This window comes from Plodia interpunctella, chromosome 22 (genome assembly GCF_027563975.2).
Source record: "Plodia interpunctella isolate USDA-ARS_2022_Savannah chromosome 22, ilPloInte3.2, whole genome shotgun sequence".
Lineage (NCBI taxonomy): Eukaryota > Metazoa > Arthropoda > Insecta > Lepidoptera > Pyralidae > Plodia > Plodia interpunctella.
The window spans coordinates 317,590-328,480 of record NC_071315.1 but is presented as its reverse complement, the minus strand read 5'-3'; the positions used below and the strand labels follow the sequence as shown (position 1 = coordinate 328,480).

General features: G+C 36.0%; 1 protein-coding gene across 1 annotated transcript; it reads right to left on the bottom strand.

Moving 5' to 3' along the window:
* Window positions 1-10: 10 nt before the first annotated feature.
* Window positions 11-10,843, bottom strand: LOC128679855 (uncharacterized). The gene is made up of 11 exons (XM_053762328.1): window positions 10,778-10,843; window positions 9,049-9,172; window positions 6,184-6,302; window positions 5,330-5,392; window positions 4,643-4,777; window positions 4,207-4,359; window positions 3,541-3,861; window positions 1,459-3,009; window positions 1,089-1,184; window positions 399-437; window positions 11-210 (listed from the first exon to the last, which is right to left on the bottom strand). Exons 1-11 carry the CDS (start codon window positions 10,821-10,823, stop codon window positions 128-130), a joined length of 2,730 nt encoding a protein of 909 aa, XP_053618303.1. The 5' UTR covers window positions 10,824-10,843; the 3' UTR covers window positions 11-127.
* Between the last annotated feature and the right edge of the window lie 48 nt (window positions 10,844-10,891).

The window sequence follows — 10,891 nt, the reverse complement described above, 5'->3', positions numbered from 1 at the left end:
ATATGTAATATACTTTTAATTCTTATAATATTTGTACTTATTTTAAACCTTAAATAATCTTATTTGACTGTCTTTTGACTGTCGTTAACTTTTGATTCATTGTACTAACATTCTTCGGAGCAGTCTTTTATTTTATTTTACCAATTTTTGCTTTCGAGGTTGTTGTTTTAATTTGAACTGTGGTCTTTGTAATTTTTCTGGTTTTGTTTCCTGCAAAAAAAAAAAAGAAATTCTAGATTGATTACTGGAAATGGTATACAAACTAGTGATGTGAAGTAATATTTTGAACCTACACGAATTCGAATGTGCTTGCGACTTCATCTTCGATATTCAGAAAATTCAATAACAAATAACTATTAATAATGTTAAGTGAAAATAATGAATTAATTACATCTTACCAATTTTGGCACGTGGGGTCGTCGTTTTAGTGTTATTTCCTGTAAAAACCGAATTACATAGTGATGAATAGATATAAAACTTAAAAATGGCTAGTAATCGCCATCATATTTTTATCCATTTATTTTAAATAGAAGCAATTTTTAAATGTTTGGCTCGGACTAATCATGCTTACCTAGATAAAGGACTACATTAAAAAGTATTGTTGTTTTATATTGGACATAATTGACACAATCTACTTAACGGAAAACGATAGCCACTAAAGTGCGCTTAGTAAATTGTGTCTACATATTGTACAATAGAAAACTATATGTAACTATATATGAATTTAATTAAGTCGTTTATATAGTGTAGCATAATTTGACCAAGCTAGATTTTTAAAATTTGTTTTTTCAAAAGAAATTGAAAAAATCACGATGTTGGCGCTTGTGTGCGCTCGGTGCACTCTTAATGCAGACACAAAATCTCTAAACGTAAAGTATGGTGTTGTTCCCGTCCTAAAAATAGAACCACTCCTTATTCACCCTCAGGCAACCGGTCGAGAAACTACAGCTGAATCGGCTTTTGCAATTGGAATTCGGGTTCTGAGGAATGTAACTCGGAACACGCTGTTATGAGAGGGAGAGATAGATTGACATTTTTCTCCATCACAAAAAGGGATGAGCAGTATGAAATCGTATTAAATACTACACCTTTGCTTTTCCTGAGAGATTTTCCTGTATCTTGCCCAACTTTTGTTTTTGGAGTTGTCACTTTGTGCTTAACTGTGGTTTTGTTGTTATGTTGTACTGTAACATTGATATTAAGTTTTAAAAACTCATTAAATTTATTTTTAAATACATATTTATTATCTATTAGTCCAAAAAAGACTCGCCGTTAAGACACAGGAGGTCCCGCGTTTGATCCCCAGACAGGGCAAGATAATAATATTTTTTTTCAGATTAACTGAAATTTAGTACGTTTATATATTTGTCACAATATAGTATATTTGGGGCTAACTTAACCTGTGTGACTTTAAAAGCAGAGGGTAAAGACAGAAAGAAAACACAAAGCATTACATACCCTTATGTCCTTTAACATCTTTCGTGTTGTTTTCGTACATTATATACCTCCTCGACTGGCGTTCTTTCATCGATTTGCTAATGGCCGGTGTTACTTTTCCCCTAAGATACGATGGCAGGATATTTTTCATTTGACCCTTTACTTGTATGAAATCATAAACTGATCTTTTAGTCTTCACTCTCAATTTGGACTGCCATTTCTTCAGAGTGTTCTCGTATTGAGCCATTTTCTTCTTCGCCAGCTCGCCCAATTTGTTCTTCGCTAGTTCTTTCACAATATCTGATTTAGAAACCTTCTTATTTAGCATTGTTCGTATGTCATTTCTCGAAGTCTTGAATAGACTTTTAATTTGTTTTAAAAACGATCTACTTTTCGTAGATTCCATAGAGTCAAAGCTTTGTTTTATTGAGTCACTTCTTTCAGAATCTTTTATTACGTATTTTTGAATTTTATCGTTCAAATCTGCGATATCATTTTGTACTTTAGTCATTACTTCATCACTTAAAGTTGTGTCTAAATTGACACGTCTATTTTGAGCAAAATTCAAAAGTTTCATAGCATTGGTCATTTTGTCTATGTCTACTGTCAACATAAGGTGCAATAGTTTCAAATTGTAAAGTTTGTCTGAAGGAGAGATATTTAAGAATTTCTCAGAAATATCCGGCCACTTAGAACCAACTGTTTTCAAATCTTTACTGAGAGTATCTTCAGGACTACTTATCTTTACTCCAAAATCTACAAAATCATCAATTTGATTTTGTTTCACAATTCTTTGCAGTATACCTTTAGTAGTATCTGAAATTTGGTTTATAGAACCTTGTGCGCCTATTTCTTTATCACAAAGCTCTAACAATTCAAGAGCCATACGTTTTGCCTTATTATCATAAGGCAAAAATCGTCTCAACTTATTAAGATGTTGATAGTTCTTCATATATGACAGTCCTTGACTACGCACGTAATGATTCAACCCACGCAATAATAATGTTAAATCTCTTGGTAATTTTTTGGAACGCACAGACTGCTTTATTCCTCTCAAGTCTCTGATGATTTCAAAGACATCGTGACGCAATTTTTGTAAATACATATCTAAAATATGAATACCTTTGCCATCTTTTCCCATGAGTATTCCTTTAAATTTTCCTCCCACTCTTCTGGTTTCAAGACGCTCCTCAGATAAAGCTGTTTCAGGAACTATTTCAAGTTTATATATTGAGAAAAGTGTTTTGTTTCTTGATGTACTATTAATCTTTGCCATGTCTAAAGTGAAATTGCTATCCATTCCTTCGATAAGTGCTATAAGACTATTTTTTATTGCAAACAGTTGATTAAGTTCATTTTCTTTGTCACTGATTATGCTTATCAATGGATAAAGAACATTATTTTTAAAATCATTCATTGTGTCATTATTATTACTTGCTTTTTCTTCATCCGGCAAAATATTAGCATCTTTAGTTTTTGACACATCTCTTTTAACTATACCGAGAGAGTTAACGTCATCTAAGTAGTTGTTAATTTCAAAGTTGTGTTCTTTTTCTTTATCAATACCTGGAACTACAAGTACATACAATCAGTTAATGTTTTGCCTCTTTCCTTATCACTCCATAAAACTATGCTATAGAATTCGATACAGTATTCATTGATTGATAATAATTTAAGAGCTATATACACGTACACATCCACAATTTTAGTAGTATAGCATATACTACTAAAATTGTAGATGTGTATGTGTGACATGTTTGTTACGGGTGTCATTCTTAATTTCGACAGACTCAATAAAAAAAAAATACAAAGCGTATATTTATGATATTATATTTTATGATATTTTTATAATTTGTAGTTGGAGTACAGTAGCTAATAAGTTGGTATTTGATGACCTTTGGGGCTCATCAATGGTCTTCATGGCGGAACGCTACCCTGGAGGTTTCTAAATGGAAACGATATTTTTTCAGAGTGACGTGGATTTTGGACGTGTTATAAAATATCGTATCCTTGAGTTAGGATCCCAGAAGTTTCGAAATGACTGTGAGCCTGACTCTATTATTTATCCTTGTGTATTTATTTGTAAAATTTGATTATCATTACCTGTGTTGTTTCCTATTTTAAATTGCTTTTCCAATCTAGCTTTTAGATTCTCAAGGAGGTCTACTTTGAAAGAATTGTCATCATTAAAACGCGTATCTTCTATTTCAACTTTGTCTGCATATCTATTTGTATGTACGTCTGTGGCATTATGACCAGTTACTATCTCTACGAAGCGCACGTAGTCACCGTCCACTGGTTCTAGTTTCGGCTTTTTTCTTCGAATTTTGTTGTTATCTAAAGCGATGTTGCTTAGGACTTCCTCAAATCCCAAATCCTCTGAATTATTTGTAGTTGCTTTCACATGTTGCTCTGTTGTCTGAGCTGTAATATTTATCAAATTTGTTCTGTTAGTCACTTTTTTAAACAAAAATATGAAAATCCGTGGAATAAGCATCGGCCGCATCATGACGAATGTATACTAACATTCATCTGCACGAGCTAATAATTGTGGCATATAACGTGAGGTTCTAATTTCGATTCCCAGGCCGGGAAAATATATGTATTTGTGCTCACAGATATTTGTCCACAGTTCTGGGTGTATTGTGGCCGTATCTGTGTTTATTTTGATAAGACCCGCGATACAAGCTTTGCGCTTAGTGCGTACAGTGGAGTGTTGTCCATTTGTGTGATTCATTTTTGGGACGTCGGTATTTGAAGGATACCCACCTATATAATTAACTTTTTCCTCTAGCCTCATTTTCGTGTCATTCATCCATAGGGACAGTTCTTCGAAAGTTATTTTCGATTCGAATTCATTTCCTTTAGTTTTGTTAGTCGACCGCTTCTTTCTGTCCTGATTCTCTGATCCTGTCTCTGCAACTGAAAGTTTGCTGCAGTTTAGATCATAGAAATCTTAATTATAATAAAAGGCACAACTAGAAATGGCTTATACGTCAAAAATATTTTGCTCTGTCACCCAGATAAATAAATGTATATTATAGGATTTTTTTGTATTTTATATTTTTATGAAACTAAAACTATACTAAAATGGCGGTACGATCGAGGTTCAAATGCTATCGCGCTGAGGTTATTAGCGCGACTGGGGGGCAAGCAACGCATTTTGTTTGCCTAAGTACAATGTAATATAGAAGAATGCCCATACCTAAAGATTTCAAGCTAGCCAAAGCGACTGACAGTTGTCTGTTGAAGTCCAGTCTCTCGGCATGGCATTCCTCCACGGCGCACACCCACCTGCCTTCGTCACAGGTGCAGGTGGTGCAGCCTGTGCAAATGTTATCTGTGGAATATATGACATGTACAATAGTAAAAGTTATAACAAACAAAATTTAATCTAATTAGTTGTTTGACGCGAACTTCGACCACGCGAACACAATATTTTTTTTACAAAATTGTGAATATTTCAAAAACGACTCAACCGATTTTGTTGCCCTCTGAACTTGGAAATTCTATTAACAGTACCTACATACCTTTTAAATTCATCAAAATCAGACCGACGTGTCTAAGTTATCGCGTTACAAACCTACAAAAACAAACTATTTGTAGACCTCGCTCGCTTTGCTCGCTCTGTCAATTAGTAGCTTTGCCATTTCCCCGATGCCTTGGAAAAAAGGGGGCAAACCCAAGAAGTGCTGACTAGTTAAGGACACGAGTATCAATGGACTGGTAAGTAGGGATAACGACGACCACGCGAAATGGAAACGAAAACGTAGGAACGCGGACCACGGGCTCCAATACACAATAGCGTTATGTTATGACAAAGTTATGACAAAGACAGACAAGCAAGTGGGAGTGTGCGGTACAAGCGTGTTTAGTAATGAGGTTTACTCACCTTTATGACAATCAGTGTATGTTGATAACATGGATATACAGGCCACATTATCGTAGTCTTGATCTGAAATAGATAGATATATAAGAGTAAATAGGCATTTTTTTCAGGTTGTGTGTGCCCCAGACTTCATGTTTGCTTTCAATCAGGCATTTGCTGGATTAAGAGGCATACTCTCAACCAATGGTCCCAGTTCCTCAACGGTTTACTGCACGGACGTGATTTATTGTCTCGCGTTCAATAATGAAACAAGACGAATGAAAAGACAATAAAGTCTTGTATAAGAATAATATTTATGTAAAACAAATTATATGGATTACTAGCTGCGCCTCGGGGCTTCGCTCCCGTGAGAATTTCGGGATAAAAAGTACCCTATGTGTTATTCAATCGGTCCAGTAGATTTTGCGTGAAAGAGTAACAGATATACATAAACACACAACCTCACAAGCTTTCGCATTTATATTATTAGGATAAGGAGGGAGGATACGGGTTTCGCGGCGTCACAGCCTGAAACCGGGGAGACACGAGTAGAAGAGAGACAGAATGAGAGAGACGCATTCACTGCTATAAGCCGGGGGGAACACGAGTAGAAGAGAGACAGAGTGAGAGAGACGCACTCACTGCTATAAGCCGGGGGGAACACGAGTAGAAGAGAGACAGAGTGAGAGAGACGCACTCACTGCTATAAGCCGGGGGGAACACGAGTAGAAGAGAGACAGAGTGAGAGAGACGCACTCACTGCTATAAGCCGGGGGGAACACGAGTAGAAGAGAGACAGAGTGAGAGAGACGCACTCACTGCTATAAGCCGGGGGGAACACGAGTAGAAGAGAGACAGAGTGAGAGAGACGCACTCACGGCTATCAATGTAGTCATACAGCACGGTGTCCAGCTTGACCTGCAGCTCATTGTTGGGAGTCACCTCCTCATCGTCAGGTTCGTTTTGCAGCTCCGATGTCGCCATGTAGTACTGACATCTACATATATAAAAGAACACGTGTTTTTTACTAACCAATGCCCAGCCTAAACCATAGAAGCTATAAACGGTACAATTTGGGCAGTAGCTTTAGGTTATTACGTAGTGCTCAGATATGAAAGGAATTTTCAAAATTTATATAAATAATAACGAAAATCTTTACTGATCTACTTGTAACTTGACACAAATGCAATGCAACAAAAATAACGAAACCTGTGCTTCAGGATTATTTAAAATTTGACCTTATAGGGTAGTTAAATGAGGGTGAAAATAAATAACGAATAATCCCATTCAAAATTTCGTCAACCAAAGATATGAGTAGACAGCTCAGCGGTAAACACCATTGAATTCACGTTGTCACTGTTGATGGCTCGAATCCTGTACTTCAATTATTTTGAATTAAATCTGATTATCTACAGGATGATTTCTGTTAAGGTTTTATTATGGTTTTATCCGAGTGAAGCTGGGACGGGCTGCTTGTTGACGGGAAGCGGTGGTGGTATAATGGTTAAGACTCCGCCTGTCGATCGTAAGATACAGGTTCGAATCCTATTCGTGCCACATGAGTTTGTATACCAATCTGACTCATGTATAGTCGACATTTCATCGACCACCACTTGCTTCCGGCGAAGGAAAACATCGTGAGGAAACCAGCACACTGGTTGATTATTAACTTGTGTGTGAAATGGAGAAGGCAATGGCAAACCACTCCATTACTAATGCCAAGAAAGTTGTTGTGTGTGTTTAATTCCGCGTAATGACCACGACCCTCAGCCATGAGGAATACGACTATGAAGAAGAGAATATTATAAATGTTAAAGTCTGTCTGTCTGTCACGCTTACACATTTAAACAGCTAGGCCGATTTTGATATTTAAAATAGAGAGAGAGATATATTTTATGAGATTAAAAAATAGTAAAATTAAATTGATCAAAGTGACATTTAGTGTGGTTTGCACCGTCAACTTTGACGTTAACTTTAACGTGCGCAGAAAAAAGCGAGGTACATTATTTTGTCTAAACGTCAGCGCGCCGGTTAAAGTCAACGTCAAAGTTGACGGTGCAACACTTAATTTTCGTGGTCAGTTATTTAATTATTTTTGAAAAGACAATGGATATATTATTTTCTTTTGGACACAAACTAGCCTAATTAGGCGTCAATTTGTCGATCGTTTCCTCCTTGACTAATATTTTGTAAACGTCTTCAACAATTATTTTGTTGTATCGACAACCATTGAGCATAGTTATTGGACATTTTGAAACAAAACAGCGGAAACAAATGAACATATAAGATATGGTACGTTTAATATTAATTATTATAAACCTTAAGTTTAGACAATCCTTTGGAGTGTTTTATAAACATCTTATTATAGTCCTGTTTAGATTTAAACTTACGTACGAAAAATATCAATAACTTAAAACAATTTGTGAGAAACACCTGGTAGACGGCTAAGCTCACGCCTTAAAAATTTATGGTATGTATAAATTATATTTCAAGAAAATTTATGGTATGTATAATTTTATCGATCACAAGTGATATCAAAGTTATATTTTGCAACTTTATTGTTCACTTCAGTAACTACATTGTCCATATTAGAAATACGATTCGTCACTTTCATAACACATAAATATTTTTCAAAAATATTTAGTTGCTTGAAAGAAAACAAGGATGAGGTCATCATATCAATTTACGCGCGACTCGACCCGACTGCGACACACAATCATAACCCATAAAAACTAATTAAAAATATTTTTTACAAGCTTTTAAATTAGTTTCACCTGTCCCGACGTGTCTGTAATTTTTGTTTGACGACCTCGGTGGCGCAGTGGTAAAGTTCTTGCTACTGAACCGAGAGGTACCGGGTTCGATCCCCGGTCGGGTCATGATGGAAAATGATCTTTTTCTGATTGGCCCGGGTCTTGGATGTTTATCTATATATGTATTTGTTATAAAATATAGTATCGTTGAGTTAGTATCACAAGTCTCGAACTTACTTTGGGGCTATCTCAATCTGTGTGATTCGTCCCAATATATTTATATTATTTATTTGTAATTAAATCACGTTGTTCATCTATTGCCCTACAGGGTTAAAATTTTCAATGTCGCTTCAGTTTCTATATACAATAAATTATTATGATAAGTATGACCTCATAATGCACCCAGGATTTGCTCCTCAACGGTTTACTACACGGATATTTATGACCAAATGTCTGAAGGCAATAAAAACTATTTTTGGTATTCTAAAATGTCATTTTTACAAAAAAACTTTGTTTATTGTTACTTGCATCATAATATTTATAAATGTTAGTGAAAATAATAGTAAATAAGTTCTAGAAGTTCTCTGTTTTACCCTTTATTGATAAAGTATCTGATAGCCTATATGTAACATATCTAACAGATACTGTTAAAAATTGTTTCACATTTGTTGGTTAGGCCCAACAGGTCAATCACTTCACGCGGATTCATAAGTTGGTTTATATGTCAAATTACAATATGATATTTTATCTGAACATGGTTAAATAGGGGGGGGGGGGCTACTATGAAACATATGAAACATAAAGACGTGACACGTAATTGCGCCCTTACGTCCCTTTTTTACGCGATGCGTCGATAAAAGACGTGACACGTCATTGCGTCCGCACACGTTGTCCCATTATACGATACGTCGACGATAGAGGAAAAAGAGACGCAATGTTCCGTGTTTGTACGTATTTTTGGTAGGTCTTTTGGCATTAACTGTTTCTTACTTAATTTCAGTGAGAGGCACACAGTCATGCCCGAAGCAAACCCGGCACTCTTCTTCTGATTGCCTCCTGAATATAGACACATGCTTCGTATAGTAGAAACCGTGGCCCCTTCCCGTCTGGACCACTGGAAACATGAGTATTACAAACATTTATTTTGGCGGGAAAAAGCAAGAAAATAATTTAACAACAACAAAGGCAAATGTAACTTATGCGCAAAACATTTAGCATTATATGTAACATATAAAACTGTTTTATGTCTGTATGTAGGTGATATTAAAGAGATATAATATTATGCGTGGTCTTTATGTTAGTAATAGAAGACTGAAATAAGAGAATAGAAGCCAATAACATAATCTCTTCATACAATTAGTGAATCACAAAACTACTCGACGGAATTTGTTGTGGTCATATTTGTATAGCGGTTAACTTAAAATCTTGTATAGGTTTTATCGCAATAAGTTGCTTAGAAACAGAAATATTGACAATAATATGTTATCAGTGGACGCACGAAATGCACGTCCTTTTAAAAACAAAGTCCCTTTGCCACGTCTGTGTGTCTGTTCGCGCTGAACTCAAAAACTATTGGACGAATTTTCATGCGGTTTTCACCAATAGTGATTCCTGAGAATGGTTTCTGTGTATAATTTATTATGTTTTCACACGAGCGAAGCCGGGGCGGGCTGCTAGTATTTAAATAAACAAATAGAAACGAGATGAAAATGACATACTGGTCTCAAATTACAAAAATAGTTATAACTCGAAAAACATGGCGCTAGTGTGCGCGGTTGGGCCCTCATAACCTTGCAATACAGAAAGATATAACACATTCTGTTTTATAGTTGCCATAACACGTCTTCAAAGTTGTGAAATAATGAAACAATGGTAGTGTAATCTTTTTAATGTACTTAAGCAGGTACTTATATTATCAAACATTCGCTACGGGTTATGTTATAAGCTGCCAAAATATTTTTCAATGAAAGTTCGTGCGTTCCTTTTCTCTTTTTTATGATTACAACAAATTTCTCTGATGAGAGTGTTCCCTGTTTCATTGCTCAACTGTGGCGTCCTGAATTTTAAAAATAACTTACATTTTATATAATTGGCTGTGATTACATTACTGGACGTCGCCTGTCTGACGTCAACCTCACTTAGGAATGTTGTTTGTTATCAGTTATCATGGCTTTTTATCCTAAAATCGGCGGTAGTGAAAGGTCTTAGTTTCAAATCCTACCCGTGCCATACAAGTTGAACACTAAATGGTCTCTGTTTTAACGCCAATCTGTCTCGTGTATATTGCTTTTCATCTAACACTTGCTTTCGTTGAAGGAAAACATCGTGAAGCCATGCAAACTGGTTGGCTGTTAACTAATGTTTGCGTTTACTATCGCTAGATGGCGGTATTTATAAAAAGTATGGTAAAAAATCTTTCTGAAATCCTTCGGCATTTCTTCACGGCAATGGTCGTTACGAAATGCTGGTCGTAACTTAAAATTTGACGCGAAAAAGCGCTTGTTACGGTTATTACAAGACCCTTATTGCTTGCTACGTACTGCTATATAGTTTTGAATTCTGTGGACGGGCAACGCATTTTATGGAGATCATGCAGCAAGCTCCGTACGTACTACGTAGCAACGTAACTTGTTAAGTCCTCGACCGTTGCAAATTCATCAATCGAAATCAATGTTGGTTGTTTTTGAAAACATTTTAGGAGATATGTCACAACACTCACCGGACGCGGCGAAGATGTACAGGAAACACACACACAAACGAGACATACCGTCGGCTACTGAGCCGGGGTAGCGCTCAAGTATGCGTGTTATGAAAAATGCAAAACAGAGATGGA